At 43.8% G+C, this 23,444-nt stretch overlaps 1 protein-coding gene across 1 annotated transcript; it reads left to right on the forward strand.

Annotated features, from left to right (window-relative positions):
- The first annotated feature begins 2,264 nt into the window (after positions 1-2,264).
- EIF4E3 (eukaryotic translation initiation factor 4E family member 3) lies at positions 2,265-13,498 on the forward strand. Its single transcript, XM_009329012.1, has 6 exons — positions 2,265-2,343; positions 3,367-3,461; positions 5,446-5,506; positions 8,567-8,633; positions 11,281-11,436; positions 12,032-13,498. Exons 2-6 carry the CDS (start codon positions 3,436-3,438, stop codon positions 12,076-12,078), a joined length of 357 nt encoding a protein of 118 aa, XP_009327287.1. The 5' UTR covers positions 2,265-2,343; positions 3,367-3,435; the 3' UTR covers positions 12,079-13,498.
- Positions 13,499-23,444: the final 9,946 nt, after the last annotated feature.

Genomic DNA, 23,444 nt, shown 5'->3' on the forward strand with positions numbered 1-23,444 from the left:
CCTCTGCCACCTAGTGGCCTGTTCTCCGGTCTGTGGGAAACAATCGTTCACTCGTTGTACAAGCCCCGCGGATGACTTTTCTTTTTAAAAGTGTGGAATACCGAGCGTGTCTTGAGAGGCTGGGAGTGGGTTCTGGGTTGCGTTAAAGGCAGTTAAAAAGGAGCCCGGGACAGGAGCTCCTTGGACGTGAAGAAAAATTTCTGTACTGGAAGAGTGGTTAAACGTTGGAACAGGCTGCCCAGGGAAGTGGCTGAGTCCCCATCCCTGGAAGTATTTAAAAGATGGGTAGATGAGGCGCTTAGGGACATGGTTTAGTGGGCATGGGGGTGTTGGGTTGATGGCTGGACTCGATGATCTTGGAGGTCTCTTCCAACCTTAATGATTCTATGATTCTATTCTATGATTCTAGGAGCTCGCGGTCCCTCGCTGACAGCCCTTCGCGTTGGAACTGCGGAACGTTTTGTGACGCCCGACAGCCGGAGGGTGCGGGGTGGCCATTAGGAGCACTGTTATTCTTGAAAACTCCTAATTCACCTACTTAATCAAAATATTTTACAAAATACCTTAATTTATTCAAATTATAAAGGCACTTGAATTCCTACCTTTAAATGATTCATGATAATTGGAACTGGAGTTTATTATGCAACTCTGACATGTGAATGTTTCAACTTCACCCTCATATGATTCACTTTCCCCATCCCTCTCCCTTCTACCACCCCTGATAAAATAAATATTTTTTATTAATCTCTACTTTGTTTTCAAGGTCGCTTCCTGGGACAACAGCGGCTGAATGTGCCTCAAATTTGAAGAAGATTTATACAGTACAAACAGTCCAGGTAAGGTGTATTAGCTTTGCTACAGGAGTTGCCACACGTTATTAGTGTAACTTCACACCGTAAGTTTCATTTCTCCTCATACAGTCACAGTTGCGGCTTTGCTTACCTGTGCTATGAAATGTGAGTGTTGCTGGTTGTGTGTGGTATTACTTTGGCGTTGTTTGAATTCCATTTGGCTTTCCAGACCAGGAAAGGAGAAGGAGGCATATTGGATTGATCAGGCAAGCCCCCTCTTCTTAAACTTTCCTGAGTTTCTACTTGTGCCTCCATTGGATTGTTAAAATTGATGTATTTTAAATATTTTTCCTTCCTTTTCTCCGTTTTTTTTTTAATACGGCAAATTATTACACAGACTAAAAGTTACAGCTTGTGGGGTTTCTTCCTTCTTTCTCTCCTTGAGCATGAATTAAAAAAATAAATTCTAGCAAACTGACTTGAATTAAAGTACTTTAAATCATGCAATACTTGCAGCAATGAGAAATTCTGCATGTGTCTATATCGTCTGCCAGTGCCGAGCAGTGGGCATCTCTTGCAAGTAAAACTGCATTTCTGTTTTAATACCACAGTTAGCGTGAAGTGTAGTGAATGGGTATTTGTCTCACCTTAATGCTAAGCTGGCTGTCGTTCACTAAATCTCTGAAATTCTAAGGTAATGCCACAACCTTCTCTTTGAAGGAGCCCAGTCGTAGTGATCTACTGAAGTTTTAAATAAGGCTTTCCCATTAACGTCTGCCCAACTTGTTGCATTGCATGAGATGTTTCTTCCCAGCTAATTGGCCTAAGAAACGAATTGGCTTTTGGATTTCTTTGGAGATGAGGTTATCAGTGGAAGTACTTTGGCATAAAGGATGGAAGTGTCCTGCAGACCCCTGGGAGAGGTTCCCTCTCACCTCTCCGTGTCAGCAGAATGTCCCCATCGGTCACGCAGTGAAGTGACACTCTGAAGTTAGAGTTGCAACAGAAGTGGGTTGGTTTCAAAACTGCCTGCAATGGTTCTTGTTGAAAAAAGGACAGCTTAAGACCACAGACTAGTGTACACAGTACCTGGCGTTACCTGTTTTCCCACTCTGAATCTAGCTTTCATTATTCAAATGATTAGCTTTTATTGACTGAAAAACTTGAGGTTTTCTTCTCATCAGGTTGGGGTTTAAAATACAAAAGCCTGCTTCAGGTCCTCTGGGAAGACTCATGATCTGGATGAGGTTATCAGAAGCTAGTAGCGTGGCCCATAACGTGTCTTACTGTGCCATCATACACATAATGTGATCTTCCTTGGGGAGCAAAACCAAAATCTTCATTAACTTCATCACTGTCCTTCATGGGTGGTAGCTAGGCAATGAGGAATGCCAGTCAGCACCACCTGAAGGACGTTCAAAAACCAAACCCTTCCAAACGAAGTCGCTGGTTCAGGACACAAGAACTCTCAAATATTTCCACAGCCATCTGCCGGCATAGCTCTGCTCCTTCTACTTCTGTCGGTAGCTTTAGGGTTTGGGCACACAACCAGGTAAGAGAAAGATGAAAGTTGAAACAGGTGTTTCATACCAATTTTTTATTTTTTTAATAGTCTTCCATCTCTTCTCATGACTGGGTAACGGTAATGGCTGGCAGGTAGAATTGCCAAGGGCCACCAAATTGTATCACATAAGGTTGCAATCTTCGTTTCTAAAGTTGTGCTAATGATTAAGTGTTAGATAATACTTAATGAGTTGTACTAATGCTTAATATTTCATCACTGCATGTTGATGCAACATAAGTCTTTAAAAATCCTTTCTTATTCTCAACTGTTGGATAAAGAAGAAAGGGGATTGGGATCTTTTGAATGATCCCTCCCTGTTGCTCACCACTGCTTTTGGGTGCCTTTTATCCACCCCAAACATGCATGACAGCTTCCGCTTTTACCGGCGGAAATGCTGGGAAGTAATCTGATGGTTCCTGGTAATTTGGATCTTCTAATTTCTCCCCCATTCCTGTATTAATATGTGCATCTCAAGTTCTTTGCATCGGTTGAAACTTTTCACTGTGATCTAGACAAAGTAGTCGGATTGCTAGTTAGGCATTTAGTTCAACAGAATTATTGCTTGTGGTGTTTTTGTAACACAAGATAATCATAATGAAGTTTTAGACCAGTCTTACGTGAAACAAGGTGGATATTTGATATAAGTATATATTTTTAATGTGCTAAGGAAGCTTTTATGTACTGGTTTGTTCTGATACACTTAGTGTAACTCTGATTTTGATGATTTTTTTTTTGTCCCTCTATTCCTAAGGACTTTGATTCTAAAGTAATCCACAGTTCAGCTGCTTCCCTTCTTTCTGCCTCCACCTTATGCAGGATTGGCATCTAAAAAAAAAAAAAGTAGAAGAGAAATTGCAACAAGTTCTTTTCACAGCATTTTATTATAACGTAGAAGGTGCCAGTTCTCTGAGAGCAGGATATGTAATTGTTTTAGAGAAAATGAACAAGGAAGTAAATCTGCATGAAACATACTCTTTTGTGTTAATGCAACTAGTATTTTTTCTTTTTAAGGATTTCTGGAGCGTCTACAACAACATTCCTCCTGTGACAAATTTGCCTCTGAGATGTAGTTACCATTTAATGCGGGGAGAAAGACGGCCGCTTTGGTATGTGCGCTATCACTAGGCATTTCTGGGAATCGGCAGTGAAAAAACCTGGAGTGGTGAAAGGAGGCAGGCGCGGGGCAGGAGTGTCTTGTTTCTGTTGCCTCCAAATGCCTGAACTTTTGAGACCTGCGAAAGAAATATCCTAAGGATCTTGTTAAGCTTAAAAGCGACTTGTACTAAGGAGTCTTTATTAAAAACAGACTGTAATTTAATTGTCCACCTCTGGACATAACTGTAAGAAAGAAATTAAGCAATTAAAATATACTTCTGAATTTCAATTCAAGAATACACAGAATATGTTACTTCTATTTGAATTATTTTTAACTTGCAAATTTTTTTCTTTCCACTGAAGCTAGTGTAATAATGGTGCAAATGACTGATGGTCCTTAACTGTTCTTCACCTGTGCAAAAGCGTATAAATGCACATGTACCTTGGATTAAAACTAACTTAAGGCATTATGAAGTGATTCGTTGCAGCAAATTCCTACTTGATTGCAGGATAGTAATGGAATAAAGTATAAATCACTGAGGTTTCCCTTTCAGAAATTGCCTTTTGCGTACCTTTTGCTTGGTGAAGTTCCATCACATCGTAATTAGATAGCCTAAGCACTTTCTGCAGAGTTTTGATCTTTTTGGCATGGTTTGCATAGACTGTGATTGGATTAGAGTTCTTTAACTTGATCGTAGTATGTCTGACTGGGTGGTGACTTACTACAGGGGGTTTCTGTCCTGATCTACTGAAGAAGTAAATAATGTTCTCAAGTGAAATGCATCTGAAGGTCTACGTTATTGCTTTAAAAATACCGTGACTGGTCAGGGTAGCTAAATTGGATTTGAAAGGAGTATTGGTGTCTGTGTAAATCAACTGGGCCACTGTGTGCAGGTCTTGATATTTTTGTAAGGATGAGTGAGAACATTTTGGGTTTTGTTCTATTTTTAGTTTTGATGTGGCAAGTGACTATGAAAGGTGTGAAATGCAAAGATCTTTTCTGGAAACTACTACATTAGTTTTAAGACTGTCAAAGTAAATGTAGATGCTGTATTTTAGGAAAGGGATTGCAAGAGGTTGATCTCATCAGTAACCCGCTAACTCTTCAGTAATTACTGCCGAGAAGCTTTTTCTCAGATTACAGTTACGGTATACTGGCTAATTGCAGCATTGTTTTTTAGGAAGAAAAACAAATTCTGAAGTAAGAATTGAGGACTGCAGGTTTTTGAAGATGTCCTTCTGAAGTTTTCCCCTTCTTTTCCCCAGTGTTTGCCTAGATTGGTGGGAGACCGTTGACCCTAGGGAATCTTTGTAGGTCTCATACTGCCCTTAGATAGTCCAAAGATGAATTTTAGGTTATTCCTTAAACTTTGCTATTACAGAGTTTTAATGGGAAACTAGAACCCTAATTTAAAATCTTATAAAAAGAATTGTGACAGAATAAACTTGGAGCTCATAGGTTTGTACGTTGTGCCTTTGTCATTATGAGGCAGTTTAATGGTTATGTCTGCCCTGACCCTGGGCAGCTTCAGTCTTTCTTTTAATAAGGGCAATTAATTTCTAACTGTCACAAAACTGAAATGAAGTGCTCTCCTGTTCTTTTGTTAAACTGGATAAACTTGAGAGTAATAAGCTGCTTCTGTGAAAATATGCCAGAGTTCTTTCCAAAATAAAAGGTTACCATAGTAAAACATAAAATTGCGTTGTGGCTTGTTCCCATATAGTGTGCAGCCACCTCAAAGACGGTCTGTAGTCAGGGAAAATGTGTTTTCCAACACACAAAACTTAGGAAAGGGATTAGGTGTTGAGAGATACACTTCATCCGAACAGTGAAAGAATTGTCCCTGATGTCGGAAGTCAAAGCTCGAGTCATGCTACCTGGAGTTAGTAATTGCCTTTCAAATGGGATTTTTCTGGGGAAATTGAAGCCCAAACATAGTTTTATCTAGATGTGGATTCAAATATTTATTTTACTGATTTATTTCCCATAACCAGGGAAGAAGAAAGCAATGCCAAAGGAGGTATATGGAAAATGAAGGTCCCTAAAGAAAGTACGGTATGTTATATTGACTTTTTACTTAGACATTGTTCAGTAAGGGGGTTTCTTTAAACTCCATCTAATAAAGCTGTTGTAAAGCTTTTTAGTTCTGACATCCCCCAACACAACAACCGAACGCTATTTTAACATCTAGAACCTTTTATTTTAAGACAATGAGCAAAAGTTTCTTTTCAGGTAATTCCACCTCTCTTGCTTTTGGTGATACTTGTTGATGTATTATCAAGCAAATGAAGGCAGCAGTGTTATACTCTGTTTCCATTTGGAAACACAGTATTTTATAATCACCTGTGTTCTCAAGACCGTTTGTTTACAGGCATGCAAAGAAAAATATAAAAATCTTTCTGTGATAATATCATATGCTAAATTGTAGCCAGAACCTCAGTAATGCTCTTCAAAAGTCCACGCACAGAGTCCAGCACAACTTTCAGAGTTTCACTGAAATGCTCCTAAAGGCTCTGGCCTTTTTTCTGCTTGGCACTGCTTGTCTGCACCTATGGAGGGCTGTGAGTAGCGCTGTCACTTTCTGTAGCCAAGCGCGGACCAAGGCGTTGTTTCCACCGATAGCTAATCCCGTCTCATGGCTTGCTCCCACTGGAAGGGGGAAGATCTTGCTCGTTCTCTCCTGATCCCTCTTGCACTGGCTCTGGTGCTCACCGGACTGTTTTGCGAGCCAGCTTAATGCACTGACGTCACAAAAAGCCTCCTATTTATTTTATTTTTAATTTGAGTGTATGGCCAGGAGAGTTTTTTGGTGGGCGTAGGGGCTAAAGGCGAAGAGACAAGTAGGATCACTCCCTTTGGCAACAGTGAGTTGTCAGGTCACCTTGTGTGCATCTTGTGAAACTGTAGTGCTGCTCAGTTTTTTCCCCTCTTTTTTTGAATTCAAAAATGTGAAAGAAAATCTGTTCAGGCATGTCGTTGTTCTAGCCCTGCTGAAATAACCGGGTTTCTCTTTGCACCCCTAATCAAACGCATGTGAGTAACTTCTCCGGTGAACTGTCACAGCGAGGAGGTTTGACCTCTTCACACATGGCGTGTAAGTGTGTTCTGGATTAGGACTTTAAACACGAGAAGTGAAGTGTCAGAAAAATGTGATAGCCTTGCAGAAGGCATTAAATGCTGAAAGACGGTACTTGAAATTTCAGCCAAAAGTTAATTGATTTTTGCCTGTGGGCTTTTTCCCCGTATGTGAATTGCAGCTTTCCTCCCCTGCAGTCCCAAGGGATCAGAAAAGACTGAAGTTTTCTTTCCTCTCATAATCCAAGGTGTGAAGATTGTCAGAAGTGACAAGTGGTTTGGGGAGCCGGCATTGCCGGGTGGTGAATTTAGGGACCTCAGAGGCCTTGTTTTTCAGAGGCCGAATGACAGCCCCTTTTTGAAATGAAGGTCCTTTTTGATCTCTCAAATGACATACCACACATCCCAGGTCACTTCCGAAAGGTTTAATTGAAGGTGAATTTCAGTCAGCTTTTAGTGCCTCTGTAAATAGCAGAAATAATACCTTTATGCGTATTTCTCATTTTTGGCTTCATCCTTCAAATCATCACATGTGCACACAGCAACTCCTTGGCTAAGATGAACCATCACGTACAGACCTAACTCAAGAAGATGATACGCCATGGCAGTGCTCAGTGAGGCTGTGGAGGGAGGGAAATGTAGGGGTTTTTCTAAAGATACCAGTCTTTCAAGTGGTATGAAAAACTGACTGACAAAATACTGACACTTAAATGTTGTTGCATGTGTAGAGTGACGCTTCTGTATGCCAATTTTTAATACGAAAACTAATACTTTTTAGATCCTCATAAGCCTGATCCTGCAACTGCTTACTACTGGACGAAGTGCTTCCTACCCTTGAGACCATTAGGACAACTCACAGTAGTGAGCGCTGCGCCTGGCAATGAGAGCGTGCGTGGTCAGTCCCATCATTCATCTCTGAGCTGTTCCGCTGGCAGGCAAAAGGCACCGTGTCAGAGGCTGTCACGCTGACGTCTTCCACCTGCCTCGGGACCCATCGCATCAGATGGTCCTTCCCGTAGCACAGCTTTACGTGATGCATTGGATGAGATGACGATGAGTCACAGAAATCCTTTGTATTCTAAAAGATGGCTTAGGAGTACTCAGGAACGCCGTTAAAGCAGTTTATTAGTTTGTCATCTTCATGGCTGCTTGCTTTTTGTCTTAACCTGGTGCACTTGATTTGCTGGGTTTTTTAATGGTACTAAAACTCAAGCTAACTTCATATAGCAGAAAAGACATTCCTTAAAAGTAGTATATGAAAAAGTCGGTACAGTGATACAAACAAATACACATGTTGCCGCGTTCTTTTAAAAAATAAGTAATTAAAAATACTCTGTCCCTGTAAAGCCACACCTTGGAGCATTACGTTGGTCCAGATGCACTTGAAGTTTTGTATGGGCTTTGGCTTAGGTGATAACAAGTGTCAAAAGCAAGTAACAGAGTAATTAGTCAAACAGCCAAAGTAAACTGGCAGATAGCTTCCCCCCTGTTTTAATTCTCTAGCGAGCATTTGAATTTGTTGAAAGATGGACTTATTTCATAGTCAAGGCAAATGAGAGATGACGTTTAAATAGAAATCAATTTAATTTACTGGTAGGGTTTTCAGCTACTTTTCTTAAAGTGGTTAGTAATTCTTTTCTGTAGAAACAAATGATCACAAGCGGAGTCTTACCGTCTTTTATCATGGGAAATTCTTGGGAGAAATCTGCTTTCAGGCTTTACATTAACTAGTGCATTCAGGATGAGTCGTGGACACAGATATAGCAAAGGTAAACTTAACTTACTGTTAAATATTTAAAATATTTATTAAAACAATTCTGTGTAACAGTATGTATTTTCAACGTCTAAATTCTTGCTCCAACTGGATTGAGGAAATTAATTATATAACACAGCATGTATTTACAATAAATACTCTTTTCTGTCTAGACAACCTCAGAAAGAGAATGCACTCAAAACTGAGCTAGCAAACCCAACTTATAAATTAAAGAAAAATAATGCGAATGTAACTCTTTTTTTTTCTGTTTTTTTTCCCCTCCTTAGGCTGCGGTTTGGAAAGAGCTACTGTTAGCAACTATTGGAGAGCAGTTTACAGATTGTTGTGCAGCAGGTAACGTAAAAATGATTGAGGCTAGCGTGACAAATTGAGTTTGAATACAGAACATGGAAACACTGCTAAAATGGGGTATAGGGCTGGAAATCATATTTATACCTGTTGTCATTAAGAAGAGGACAAGGTATTCTGACTGTCTTAGCACAAGACTCAAGCTCAACAGCTTGCATCCCTGGGAAGCCAGCGGGTTTTCTAGTTATTAAATATCTATCTCTTAGCCAGTATTTAAATGATTAATATTCATTCTCCAATTACAGGATGCTGGAACCCCAAATGACACTTCTGTACAGATCGTTTGTACTATCACTGCTGGAAGCAACTAAATTAGATAGATGCTTCCATTAGCCCTCATGGTCCCTTCTGGTTAGGAGTTGTCAGGGGAAGCACTAGTGCAGACCTGAAGCAGAGGGAAGCTGCATGGTTTGCCTGTGGTGACACTAAAAGCCCATAGCAGGGCCATAACACAAACCTGGCTCTCCTGAATCCCAGATTAGCACTCTACCCAGAAGCAATATTTTCATTATGGCTTAAAAATACTGCTTAGGTCAAGGTAATCTTTAATGTAATTGAATTTACATAAATATTCGTAAAATACCTCGCTGGTTTACTGGAAAACATGCATTAATCATCCAGAAGCTCACATGTGATTTTGGTTAGAGGTAATAATTTAATGAAGTTGCTTTCAGAATAAATATCTTCTCTAGGCTTGCAAGGTTGCGCGTTTCGTTTGGAAAGGGACTCCGGGAAGGGACTGTGAACGCTAGCTGGCTTAAGATAGATCATCAAATGCTGCTTCTTAGTCGTGAAAAGTCTGTGACCTTAATTCGTTAAGGTTCGGTTACAGAACCGTTTCTTGCTTCTGGGTGAAGCGAATGATGAACTTACTGATCCATTGGCCTAGAGGGAAGGTGTCCTGGGAGCTGGTTACTTTTCAGTTCAGATGACACTTCTCCACCGTTTCTTTTGACCATATTTACTTCTCTCCTAAGCATGAATATCTGATGGAACTGGCTGTTGCAGTGACGGTGAATATCCCATTAGGAGCGTTCCTTCACTGCTCTATCATTCCAGAGAAAAGAATTGCGTTTCTCGGTTTCACAGAGCAGTTCAGCAAAAACCTTTCAAACAGTTTCTCTTACACCTAGCTAATATGGTAGAGCAGGGATATTGCAGTAGGCTGCTGCTGGTATATTCACCTCGGTGACTTTGTTTTTTCTACGAAAGTCTTGTTGAATGAGTTTCTCCAATAGTTTATTTCTCTCATTGTCTTCCTGACTTTCAGAGTTGGAAGATACAGAATACAAGTCTGTGATAATACAATCCTTGAGCTGCGAGAGACATTTCTAATAGCTGCTTTTCAAAATCCTTAATATGCATCCTTGAGTTGGTGTCAAGAAGGGAGCGTTCCTGCCCTTTATACTGACAGGGTGGTCAGGGTCAGTTTAAGCAAATACATGACATTCTGCTGCCTGCGGCGGTAGCTTGTCCCCTTGGCCGTGTGCTGTTGACACCACCTTTGCGTTATTGTTACTGGCCCCTTCCTTAGGATGCGCAGTGCAGCTGCGCCGTGGAGGTCACTGCTGGAGGCAGCCACCGCTCCCAGCCATGGCATGGCCTTAGGCTGAGCTCTCCACGAAGCTGCATCCTGAGAATTTCACACCAAAAAGGTCTTTCTTCAGCGAAGCACAGAGTTACCGACGCTGGCAGCAGCAGCAGCAGCCTGACTGTGGCTTTATTCTTTTTTTTTTTTTTTTTTTTTTTTTTCTCCCGTTTATTGTTGTTGTTATTATTATTACTTTTATTGGCTCTTAAGGAAGAATTTTATCTTAAAACCTTCTCAGATCACAAGAGATTCTAGCAGCAGCAGTGCAGTTTGGACATGTTAAAAATACTTTATAAAAGATAAAATAAACAAATAAAAAACAATGGTGTATAAATCCCTTTTTAATTGCACCTAAATCCTGAAACTCAGACTCCTATTCATGAAGGAAAATCTTGTAATTAGTAGTGATTATCACCTTTTAGTCCTAGGCAGGAGGGAGGTGGGATGAGAACACCTCATTTCAAATACTATTCCTTCCCTCTTGCTCTTTTTAAACAGAACAAGCCTTTCTTTATTCTTTTTTTTTTTTTTTTTTCTTTTTTTTCCTCCCCCCCCCGCCCCCGTTGCTGCTTTGACAAAATGTAAAGAAAAAAGCGAGCAAAGTCTGGAAAAGCTGGTGTCTGATCTCCTCTAGGTACTGTTCCTGCTGGTTTAGTGGTTTCACCCTCATCCCCCCATTTTGACATTACTGTAGGTAAATTATCTTTAGTAGCTTACATTGCTAAGCTTGCTGAAGGGAGTCTTGTGATTCCCTCCTAATCAAGTTAAAGAGTGCTAATAGCAAAGATGAATAATCCTGTGGCACTTTATTAAAACCACTGTGAGGCAATATTTCCAATAGCTTCTATAAATACAGTGTTTGTTTCTTTCTGGTAACTATTTTGTCTGGTTTGAACATCGGTATTCTCCTCACTGGAGACTGCTCTTTTTCATTTCTTCGGTTTGTTCAGCTTTTGGGCACTGTTTCATAATACATAAGTATCACATTAGACATGTCTCACTTTTAAAGTATTCCTTAATGATGATGCTTCTTCTGTGCAGATGATGAAGTAATAGGGGTTAGCGTCAGCGTTCGTGACCGTGAAGATGTTGTGCAAGTCTGGAACGTGAATGCCTCTTTAGCAAGTGAAGCAAAAGTTTTAGAAAAGATACATAAACTTCTGCCACACACATCTTTTAAAGCGGTCTTTTATAAATGTAAGTATTTCGTATTGTGTATTTCCACCTTCATTAGAGAAACGCGATGCTGGTAGGGTATTTCCGTGGGAATATCCTGCCTGATTCATCATTAACCATTTAGAAATGTAGCATCTCTCATTGCATTAAAATTATGTCCCTTCAAGGTGAAAGTTAGCTATCATTCAAAATACAAGATGTTTTTAGTTTAATTGTAGAATAATATTTGATAATATATTCTATATAATAGAATTCTATATTGTAGAATATATTTGTTTATATATTCTAATATATAAACATGTATAAAATACATGTTTAATAGGCCTGATTCATAAAATGAGTGAGACAAATCCCTTTAAGTCTCAAGACTACATGCTGTTCAATTTAAGTATTCATTTAGAGGAACCATTTACAATCGGGATTTTAAGGGATCTCTTTATTTTAGGCTCTATAGAAATGTATCATCAGAATAGCATATTCCCAACGATCACTCATTGGCACGTTGTGTCTTCCTTGACTGCTTTATCCATTGTTGTCTCCTCTTTTTTTAATCTTTTCAACTCCTTGACAGAGTTTACATGTTCCTGTATTCTTTTTTCCCTTCGCTCTTCCTCAGCACACAGAGAGCATCATGCTTTTGAAGGCCGATGTGGAAAACGTTAAGTGCAGTCTGTGCCAAGCTCATTCGTTGTTGCTTGGTGTTTTGAGGTGGTCTGGAGAAGGAGGAGGACGGTGGAAGCCCTGCAGAAGCGCTACACGCAGCGGGCCCTTTGGAGTGTCTAACATTTCAAACTGGGCTGTTGCTACTGAAAATGAGGAAAAACAGTTGCCTTGACCGCTAAATGCGCAATACGTTACTTCTTGTTTGGTTGGGGTTTTTTTAATTTGTCGTCGTTTCTTTAAAAAGATATTTTGGCCACTTGTTTTTTCAATCAGATTATATTTGTTCCTATTTCATTAAGACAGCAGGCTTTCATTTCTTCTGCACTGTACTTAGTTAAATGCAAACGTGCACAAAGATGGTACGCTGCTTTTCCTAGATGCGCTGTACGTAGAGGAATACTGGCTTGGTGAAATGTGTTTTCAGTTTTCATTCTGAAACATTCCTATCGTGTTAAGATTTACTCACTGGTTTTGTCCCAAGAGAGATAGAAATTGCCCTGCATTTATCCTCATATTCAATGTAATCTGGTCTTGCACTGACAACAGCACACATACTGTAAATGCAAATAGTAAAGTGTTCACTAAACGAGCGACTAAAGAGAACACAGTTATATTGGGACTAACCCTGTGTGGGATGATGTTAACGTGCTTTAATTGTATTGATTTCAGAAGAGCCCTTGTTCAGACTAGAATGAGAAATCTTTCAGTAGGAAACCCTGCAAACTCCACACCTCTCTTATTTAAGAGGGGGTGGATTTTTTAAATGTTTTTATATTGTATGCCACCTTGTGATATTTTTCCGTACATTTGTGAAAGTGTCATGAATCATTTCTAATGCATTAGACTAACTAGATCCATCCCTCACACTGCTCTGAGTATTTTAGGCCCATGCCTGCACCCACAAAGGTCAGTATCAGAATTGCTGTTGACTTCAGTGCAGAGGAAGAGATCCCATCACGTGTAGTTTCAAGCCATCACGACTTCCTAAGTGACCTTTTTAAAAAAAAAATTAAAAAAATACAGAAAAGAAATGGATTTTGTGTGGCAGCATGAATATGAATACAAAACATGTTAATCTTTAATTATTTGCCTATATTAATTCTTTGAGGCGTTGGTTTGTTTTAATATACTACTGAAGATAGATATGGTTCCTTTTACGAGAAGAAGCTGCAAGGTAGAGATGAACGTTCGCTCCACTGAGCATTACTTCATTGTTAAGAGGTTTTTGTTTGGCAACTGTTCAAGTTGCACTGATTTCCACATCTTTACTATATTAAGAGGCAGCCATTAAAATCAAATAAATTTAAAACTAAGGATCGCACATTTGAGATTTTGTTTTTTATAACTTCATCTGTATTTATGAATTAAAACTGTGCAGTTAATGAGCATTATTAATTAAACACATTTTCTAAAATCCAAATATCTTGCTTCTGTATTTGCTTTCTGAGATTAAATATTACCAGTCCTGCTTTTTTAAACCTTTGTATTTTTCAGTAAAACTTATTCTCTTAGAAGCTATCATCTGTTTTGCTCATAGATTAAAAATATTTTTAAATTGATTTTTTTTGTGTGTTGTTAAATCAGAAGGGAGGCGTGAAGTTTATTAGTAGTATCTCTTGTATGTATTCAGTTAACACTTGAGGTATTTCTGAGTTGCAGTTAGATTGAGGTTTCAAAATAAAAAGCAGAGAGACTATTACCAGTTTAATTGTATGATGTTTTTCAATTCACACTGCAGTGACAGTGTATGAAATACCCCAGCTAGCCTTGCTTAGAATAATTTTTACCACTGTGACTTTCCAAGATGCATCTAACACTTCAAGGATTTCTTTTTATAATATTACTCCCTTTGGATTACCTCTAAATTGTCTGAGATCTGTTTAAAAAAAAAAAATCATTTTATATTTAACTACAAACAGGGTTGAAACTCAGCGTAGTTTCTCTTGTCGGCACGTCGTCACCCATCGACTCCTGTGCGGAGACACCCAACCTCCCTGAGAAATAAGGGAATGTAGGAAGGTGCTTTCCCTGCAAGGTGAAATGAACTTGTTGCTGCGACCCTCATTTTTACCTGCAATGCGTGGGGTTCCCCTTTCTCCAGGGAGTGGGTAGGGGGAGGCCTCGGGACATCAGTTACCAGTGAAGTGCTGGCTGGTATTTGCAGGTGTGGTGTACACGGACAGCCCCCAGGCCTGCGTGACAGAGTCAAAAAGTGACTTTGGAGAAGTGAGGGGCAGAAAACTTTGAGGAAAAATGTTTTCAACAGCTTGACGAGCAAGACTTCTCACTTGAAATACTTTCCTGCTTTTGGAGGAAATGTGGCTGGAATACTGATGGGGAATTAACCGCACACCTCACCCTTCACTTACTTTTACTTTTGGAAACAAGCCAGAGCCTCTTACCTCTCCTCCAGGTTCATTTTGTGCACGGATGTTGACTTCAGTAGAGTTGGATCTGCTGGCAGAAGTGGCCGATCTGGTGATGTCACTGGAACTTGCTAATTTAAGATATTACTTTATTCATCCTATTGAAGGAAATTATTTTTATGTAGTTGCCTTGCGTAGCGTTTTTATATTAAAGACCTCTCTGCTCAAACATCGGGTAGAGGTTGAGGGAGACTTTATCCTGGCCATAGGATAGGGTAGCTGCACGTTGACCACCAAAGTCCACATTATGAACTGTTGTCAATTTTTCATCGTTCTAAATCCCTAGTCTATAAAACTAGAGATTTTCCTGTATGGCTTAATTCTGATGATAATTGTTATTATTACTTAGAATCTGGGTTGATGGATATCTTCAGACTAAAATTCAGCATATCATATGCCACAATCCAAAACTGGGCTTGAATCAAAATGGGTAAGGCAAGTGTACAGGAACATGACAAATTGCATATTGGAATTTTGCAACCATTAATTTAAAGACTTCGTAGAATTTTTCAACTGTCCTTTCATCCCTACTGATCTCCGTAGCACAGATGTATTTATACCAAATGGTGTTGAACAGTTAATTTTTTTAGTCTTTTAAATATTGATTATTTTCACCTGGAGATCTACTTTATTGAACTTGATTAAATGAACCCCCCACTAATTCAAAATCATCTACGTTGTTTACATGGATATCAAAGAAGAGCCTACAACTTCCTCTCAATATGAATTTCTGCTGGCATTTCAACATAAAATTAAAGCATTCATGGTGACAGACAACAAACAAACTCCAGATTGCTGCATTAGCTGAATTAAAGAAACCTGCTTCCCCCGTGGGGTGGTAACGAGCCCTGGCTGATACCTGCCCACACTGGGATAGCACCCGTGGGCTTCGTCTGGTGTCTGCTGGTGTGGCAGGTCACACTGAAGCCTTTCATGTAGCTGGAGCGCTCGTGTCCTTTATCCAGGCTGTTCTTATGAATTTTGTAGGAACTTCGTACCCTTGATACACCTGTCCTGCCACCCAGGTCTGCCGGGTGCGGAGTTACTGTCGCATGGGGGTCACTTTAGCCTCTATCCTGGGAAGCCAGGTGAGATGAGAAGCAGGGGGAGATCTCGGGCTGGCTTTAGAAATGTTCGTAGCACCTTGTAAAAGGTGCTCGCAGCATCTTCCCGGGAAAAGCTTTGATGCTGTGTGGTGTTAAGTGGTGAGCTGGCTGGAGGAGAGCTGCTGGCCTCTTACACGGGCACAAGCACGGGCTGTGCAGGGGGAGCATGGGGATTCCGCACGAGGACGCAGCGGGAGCACCAGCCCCAGGGGAAGAGGAGTCACTGGCTGGGCTGTGGATGAAGCAGCCGGGAGAAATGGAGCCAGGAGGGACAGCTGGGAAATGGTAAGAGGACTAGCTTTTTACTTCTGAGTATTATAGTTCTTGTGCTGGTTTGCACCTTCCCGGGGCTGAAGACGGCCGCTGGCAGCAGGCGGGGGCTGAGCTCTGATCATTCCCCCCCCAACTTCGGGGGCATCTCTAATTGCTCTCTCTGGCTCCCTAGGCTGCGAGACAACTGCTGCTGGAGGGATTAGTTGGGAATTTCACTTAACAGGGATGAAGGGCTGTCTTCTGGGGCTGGCTAATTAACAGGATTCTACTCCGGTAATTAAATAGCAGTTTGTTGAACACAACTTAGTTGATGAAATCTTTGGAAAACATAACAATTAGCAGGCAAGGAATGTCAACTTCGCCTCAAAGGCCTATCCCCAACCAGTTGCTGGTATGGTTTTAACCTTTTATTCTCCAGCAAAGATGGTATTGACTCTTAATGTATTTGGTTTTGCTGCTGGCATTGGACAGCTTGTTCTCTCTCTGCTGTTGCAGCAGCTGGTTCCTCTAGGGCTTCATCTCAGCTGCAGGGGCTTGATGTCCCACTCCACTTGCTGCTTTTTCATAAGGCTCTCTGGTGCTGCCTTCTTAAAAGCTAAGGCTGGAGGACAGGAGTGTTTGCCATCCAGAGAATAAATCCTTTGCCCTCCTGCTGCAGTGGCAGTGCTGGGGCTGCCGGCTCAGCCGTGTGTGCCTTTGCACAACCCCGTCGTGCCTCCTCTGCAGGGAGGAGGGTTTCCACCACGGTTACTCCACTCACAGCAGCATCTCCCTCCCCTCTGAGCTACACGTGTTTGAAAGGTCACACGAGGCACACAGGGTTTCCTCACCAGACGCTCGCACCTTTCGCACGCACCGAAGCGGGGCTGCGGTTGCATATTAAGGCTTCTCTCTGCTGGGCTCTCTCACTTTGTAATGTTTGGGGGGCTTTTATAACTGCCTTTGCAAAGTGGTCCTGGAAACGAGAGACATACCAGAATGAATTATTTTGGTCTATTTGCACCATGGAGATGCTTGTGGAGTTTTGTTTTGGAGAGTAGGGTTGAAAAAGAGCATGGGTGGAGCGGGAACAAGCCAGAGGGAAAGGTGCTTTTACGTTGTGTGACATGCCTTAGCAATGCTGCTTGATTGCTGCGGAGGAGCGCATCAAAGTGTCTTCGATTTAAAGCCGTTTCGTGCTACGGGCTTTGCTCGGTCTTCTGTGTGCTTTTATTTTAGTATGGCAGGTTCAGGAAGGTTGGCACACTCTCCTCGGTAATAATTAACTAACTTAATACTTCAGAGCGAGGAACACAAAAGCTCCACGGGTCAGAAGGGGCTCAGTCAATGCTCTGCCTTTGCCAGTTGATGGGAGTACAAAAGAAATAACTTTTTATATTCTTCCTATGGCAGGATTGACCAGAGGGGGATGAAGCTTAAGAGTTGTCTTAAAACACAAACGTGACTGTGACAGAGGAAAATTACTGATCCCGAGCAGCTTATATAAACCCTCTGGTCTGCACCCGCACACAGAAGGGAGGTGCTTTCAGCTGGAAACCGTTCACGTCTTCATCGCTCTACTTCTCCCTCTCTTTCCTCTCTTGTAATGATTCTCTTAGGACGACGAGGAAATTAGATTAGACAAACAGTGGGAGATCCCACGGCTTGCTATAAAAGCCACCCCCAATCTTCGCTACACTTTGACAGCTCTCAATTTCCTAATTTGACAAGTTAATGAAGACTGGATTATTTCCGAAGCCGTACATACCGTGCCGCTGGAGAAGGGGGACTGCGCTCTGCACCGGGACTACCCACCCCAGCACCTTCTTCCCACCCAGGCTGCAAAATCGTCACCCCTGGGAGGCAGCGTGTGCTGGAGGCCGGGGTCAGGAGCTGATACTTGCAGCTGCGGTGTTAAGGCAGGGCTGTGCGAGATGCTCCCGCGCCAGGAGACAAGTGGACTTGCCTCGGGTGCCTGTGTCATCTCCGAGAAGCCGTGCTGCAGCGTTTGACCTGCCGGTGTTTGGCTTGGCTGGCTGGTACGCTGTTTCCTTCCACTCTCCCTGGGGGGGCGTAATGGGCTGGCCGAGCCAGCCAAACTAAATACAGCAAGAGACGTCCCACTCGCACCTCCCAGGCACAGCATCCCTGGAGTGGGATGGATGCGGGTGGGCATCCGTGGCCCTGCGTCCAGCCTGGCGCTCTGCTCTGAGACACGGGGCGGGAGAAAGGGCTTTAAATGTGGTGGAGAAACTCCCAGCTGCTGGGAAGAGTGTCAGTGGGAAGTGCAGCAGTTCTGGACCCAGCGGTCCCGGGGTGCCTTTGCACAGCGGCGAGGCCAGGAGCCGAGTTTCGGGCCTTACCGCTCCCCCTCCAAGCTGCCCATTGCAAGCCTGGTGCCCACAATGTGCTCTGTCTCATGGAGAAACTGGGAGAGGAGGGTTTCCGTCAGTGCACTGAGGCTCCATAAATAAGCAAATTGGAGCACGCTGGAAGTGAAGAGAAAAGTAGGTATCATTCATCATGCAAGGGGGCCTGGAGTATGTTCCAGCTTGTAATGCGTAAAGGAGAGCGGTGTTATGAATAGGCATGGGATGAATCCCCTTCTTTTTGGATCATGATTCTGTGTAATAAACATGCAAGACAACTTGTATAAAATAGTGAGGATTCTTTCCTAGAGAAGTCATTTAAAGCTATATTTGCACATCAGGGAACAGTTCATAGGAATGTTTTGTAGCTAAATTTCCATACAAGTGTGCAAAGAGAAAACAAAGCGGTCAGCAACTGATGGATGGTGCACGTAAACCTGTGCAATGCTGTGCTCTCCCTGGGCCAGTAATCATATTGCACAGCCTCCTGTGCTTACTGGGGAAGCATTCAGCCTGGCACCTTGTATCCCTGCCTTCTCCCACTGCCTTCCCCTGCCTTCTCCCACTGCCTTCCCCTGCCTTCTCCTGCTGCAACTGTCAGAGGCGTGGGGTGGATCACATCGTAAATGCAATCTAAGGTAGAAGGGATTTTTCCTGAATGTCTTTTGGTCATGAAACAGTCTTTCTGGAGTAGGAAAATCCTTTAAAAATAATATTTGCCTGTAAAAGGAGAGGGTGGCCTGCCAGGTAAAATGCAAAATGATCCCGCAATGTGTGTTGCAGGCACGGTCTGCACAGAAGGTTTGCTGGCTTTTTTTTTTTTTTTGGGGGGGGGATAATTTTTTGGGCACTTTTTTGTTTTGTTTTGCTTTCAGTATTTCCCAACTAGCCTGTTAGTCACTCCCCACACCCTGCAGCAGCGGCTGCACCACTCTTCTGGCTTTGTGTCTCGGATTCCCCCCCCCTCTCGCTGTGGCTGTGTTGCAGGGGGTTACCAGGTGGCTCCCCCCGGAGTTTCTCCCAATGGGACACCCAACTGGAGGGCCCCGGGGCAGCCCCCTCTCCGGGTTTTCGGAGGCAATCAGGGTGATGTTTCTCCCTCTGGAGTCAAGCAAATGACGAAAGGTGATGTGAGCATCTTCATTGCCCTTGCCTCCAGCCTTCCTGCTCCTTTTTCACCCTTTCTGGGTGCTCACAGCCTTCGTCCCCCTGAGCACCCCTCTGTCCCTCCTTTGCACGTTTCTAGAGTCGGCCCAAGGTCTGCAGGGAGCAACGTGGCCGCTGCTCCTCCCCTGCCTCTTGCAGCATCTTCTTCATGTAAAACAAGCGAACAACAAACCCTCTGCTGACAGCGGCGCTGCCCTGCCACGCTTCCAGGAAACTTCTTGGCTTTTTTTGGAGATCCAAATCCTACCGGACCCACAGTCTTGAGAGGGTCAAACCCAAACCAGAGGGATGGATGTGGCCCTGGGGGCCAAGCCCTTCCTCTGCAGTGTGGAAAATACCCGGCAGGGAGCTCCGAAGGCAGGGCAGGGTGCTGTACCTCTTCCTCTGTGGCTATTTTCCCTAATTGTTTTTATCAGACATAGACCCCGGGTTTTTCTGAGGAGGGACCTGTTGACCTGGCTCTGGTGTGAGGGGCAGGAGACCCTCTGCGGTGCTGACAGCTCATCTCCCACCCTGGTGTTGACCTTTGCAAACAGAGTCCTGAGCTGGTTGGAAAGAACGCCTGATTTTCCTGGGTTTTGCCTGCTAAAGCAGGATGCCCTCCAAGCCGGTGCTGTGTGCGCTACCGCTCCAAGGAGCAGAAAGCTTCCCTCCACCGCTCTCATCCAGAGCTTAATCTTTGGGATGAGGCCTCCCTCTGATCCTCCTGCAAGCACAGGATGAGCTGAAGCCTTGAAGAAAAGGTCTTTTGAAAGCCTGGCTTTCCCGGCACACCTAATTGACTTGCCGACACGCCACAAGACAGGGAGCAGCGTCTAGTTTCGGTGTCTGCTCATTCTACTTCTCCTCCTCTGCAAAGGAGCCGTCCCTGGCTGGAGGTGCTCCCACTGTGGACCCAAGGGTTGCGGGATGGAGCAGGGGTTGCTCTTGGCGTTTGGTACCCCCCGGGCTTTTACTGCTGGAAACTTCTCAGCGCCGAGAGGAGGTGGGCGGGGACGTTCAACATTTGCAATAGTTTTATTGTGCGAAGCCTGCAATGGCTTCCAGATTTAAGTACAGTTTTTATCTTCGTTTTTTTCTCTCTAGTGAAATTAAAGGAGCCATTAGAGATGGTCTGTAATATGGAAGACACATGTCTGTATAGTGTTACCACTTACATAGCAGCAGCCTGGACTGGAAAGCTGATCATCTCCTAAGAAAATAAATTGTTTCTTCGCTGCTTGTGCTCCATCCTAGAGCTTACTTTGAAGGCTCTTACGTTTTGGACATAGAGCTTTTGCTAATTAAAACCTTATCTAATCTTTGGATTTTTGGGGGGGGTTTATAAATCTAAACCCTTAACAGCTCAACAAGAAAATACCTGCAAAGAGTTGAAAGAAAATGCACCTCCTGCGAAAGGCTGGCACTAGAGCTGCCGTAAGATGGCACTGCAACACAAAGCATGGAGCGAGTCTGCGCTCTGCTGTAGCGCCTGGACTGAGCTGCCTTCATCCCGCTGGGGTGTGCAGAGAAGCACCCTTCCTGGTGGGGAAAAAAAAATGCCAGGGAAGAGAAGGGACTTATGTAAGGATAATTCTGCTATTAGTCAGGGGGAGCTGTCATGGAGCCGTGTCTGGACTGGACTTTTCCCGCTTACACGAAGCGCATAATGCTGTAGGAATTCATGTATAAACAGTGCAAATAAGAGGGGGAAGGCTATCTAAATTATGAACAGCAGTAAGGAAATGGATTTTCTTTAACTGTTGCTGGCAAATTCACAGTGTCTTTGATTTCTGGGGGATTTCTGAGCATAACTGCATGTTAAAAATAGTCATGGTATAACTCTCTACTAGACTTGTGTGTTTCTCCCTTTCTTTGAGCACACAGAAAGCTTAAAACAAGCTGTGGGAACAGGGGAGAAGCTCTCGTGGCTGGGCAGGCTCGCAGCTGAGGCAGGGGCCGGCTGTGCCGCCCAGGCATCGCTCCTTGGGGATGGGACAGGGTGCCTTCCCGGGGGTCTGCGCTCCTGGTAGCGCGTGGGAGAAGCACTTTGTGCCCACGCTGGGGCAAAGCAGCATCCTCGTCGCAAAGTGCCGCGTAACACATCGCTAGCAAAGCTCCATCACGTTGGTGACGTCTCTGACACCGTAAATGAAACGCTCTTGAAAAAAAACTTTTGCCAACCGTTTTGCCCAAAGCCACACGGAAAGCATGGGGTGGAGCATGCTACAATTTCTGATTAACTGTAATTAGAAATTAATTGTAATTAGAAATACTAAACCATGGAGGGGGCTTATGTACTGCGAGTGGCTTCTTCCTTCTCTTGAGCTGAACCTAACAGCTGCCTTTCCCCCTCTTCTCCCCACCCAGAAATATGCATTTTCAGTGCTCAGAAAGGGCCTTGGCTGGGTCTAACTCTTGGAAAGTAAACAACAGCACATCAACTGCATTTCTGCAGTCAGAGAGTGAGAGTGGGCTGCGTCTCCATCGCTTCCCTACGGCACTGACAAGGTCAGGGGCAATTCTGGAAGAAACTGGCAAAACCCCTACACGCGAGTGGGCTGGGGGTGGTGATGCCCTTTTCCTGCCCCACAGCACGAGGGGGCTTTGGTGACTGGAGCCAGCAGCGGGATTTTTCCCTGCTGCTGTGTTAAACCGCCATCGTTAGCTGGTGGTGTTAATAACCTGCTGTGCTGCTCGGGCAGCAGCGGTGCCAGGGTGTGGGCAGTGCTGGGGGGCAGCCGGCCGTGTTGCACAAGCATTTTTGAATGCGATTACAACTTCAGCATCCCCCCCCCCCCCCCGGGGCGCCCCCCCCCCGCGGGCGACCCCTCCACCTTGCACAGCGCAGTGACGTGCACCCCAAAACACCCACCAAGGTGTACTCACGCAGACCACCCCGGGGACCTGCGTTTTCCTGGGCTCCTGATAGGAAAAGGGCTTTGGTAAGGGGTAGCCTGGTCCTGGGGCCAGCTTGTCAGCAGGGAAGGTATTTCGTGGCTGTAACAGGTTCCAGAAATCCACCTGAGCTCAGAGACTTTGTTGCTGCGACTGCTGGTTGAGGTCTGCTTTTCCGAGGCACCGTGACCAGTGTTATCCCTGCCCATTACATAAAATACAGCAAATAAAAGCAGCCTCTTATACTTGACCCACATTTCCGTTTCTCCGAGGTTCCTTTTTCTTCCCTTTTTCCCCCCCCCAATACCTGCATTTCAGTCTAGACGAGGAGCAGAGACAGGACATTTCTCCTTCCTGCGCCGCTCCGAGCCAAGCTCAGCAGCCAGTGCTGCACTGGGCCCTCCAGGCACTACTCTGATGAACAGCCAGCTACTGCACAGGCAGGAGCATTGGGTTGGTTTGGTTTTTTTTTCTCCAAAGGCAGAAAACTTAGTTTTTAAGGGTGTTTTTCAAATAGGACGTTGGGGAATAATTACCCTTTATGCTACTTCAAAGAAGTCCCCAGCACGCTTAGCACTACCCTCAGAGGACCGTGCCTGTTAGGAAAATACACTGGCTTAAGCATCCTATAAGTAATATGAACTTTGACTGATGGTACTTAGTGCAAATGGGCCGACGGTCACATGGCTGAGTCTCCTAATGCCATTCAGGATATTTTTGCACCAATTGCAGCCTATTCATCAAAATAAAATGCCAATAAGTAAAGCATTACAATGCTTTCAGAGGGGAGTGCACAAAGGAAAGTAGGTGAATTCTGCCCCCAAATGGATATTCAATCTTATAACAAGTATTGTGTATTAACAAAAAGGGAGCGCCTTGGCTCCTCGCCATGCTGCGATCGTAGGGCTAATGCTTTATCTCCATTATCTTTCGACTGCGCTCCTGCCTCCGTTGCATGTGGGCACTGAAACGAAGTAACTCTCGGCCAGCTAATCAGGATCTATTTCATTAGGTTGTCCTCTAAAAATGGTAGCCTGTGTCCAGTGCCCCGATAAGAGCAGGGCAGGATGCTGCGGGGACAGGAGCTGGGGCTGCAAGGGCTGAAGGAACACCTTGGGGCACCTGAATTTCCTTCAGGTGCCTGGGAGGTTGCTTGCCTTGGATACGCG

This window comes from Pygoscelis adeliae, unplaced genomic scaffold (genome assembly GCF_000699105.1).
Source record: "Pygoscelis adeliae isolate BGI_AS28 unplaced genomic scaffold, ASM69910v1 Scaffold377, whole genome shotgun sequence".
Classification (NCBI taxonomy): domain Eukaryota; kingdom Metazoa; phylum Chordata; class Aves; order Sphenisciformes; family Spheniscidae; genus Pygoscelis; species Pygoscelis adeliae.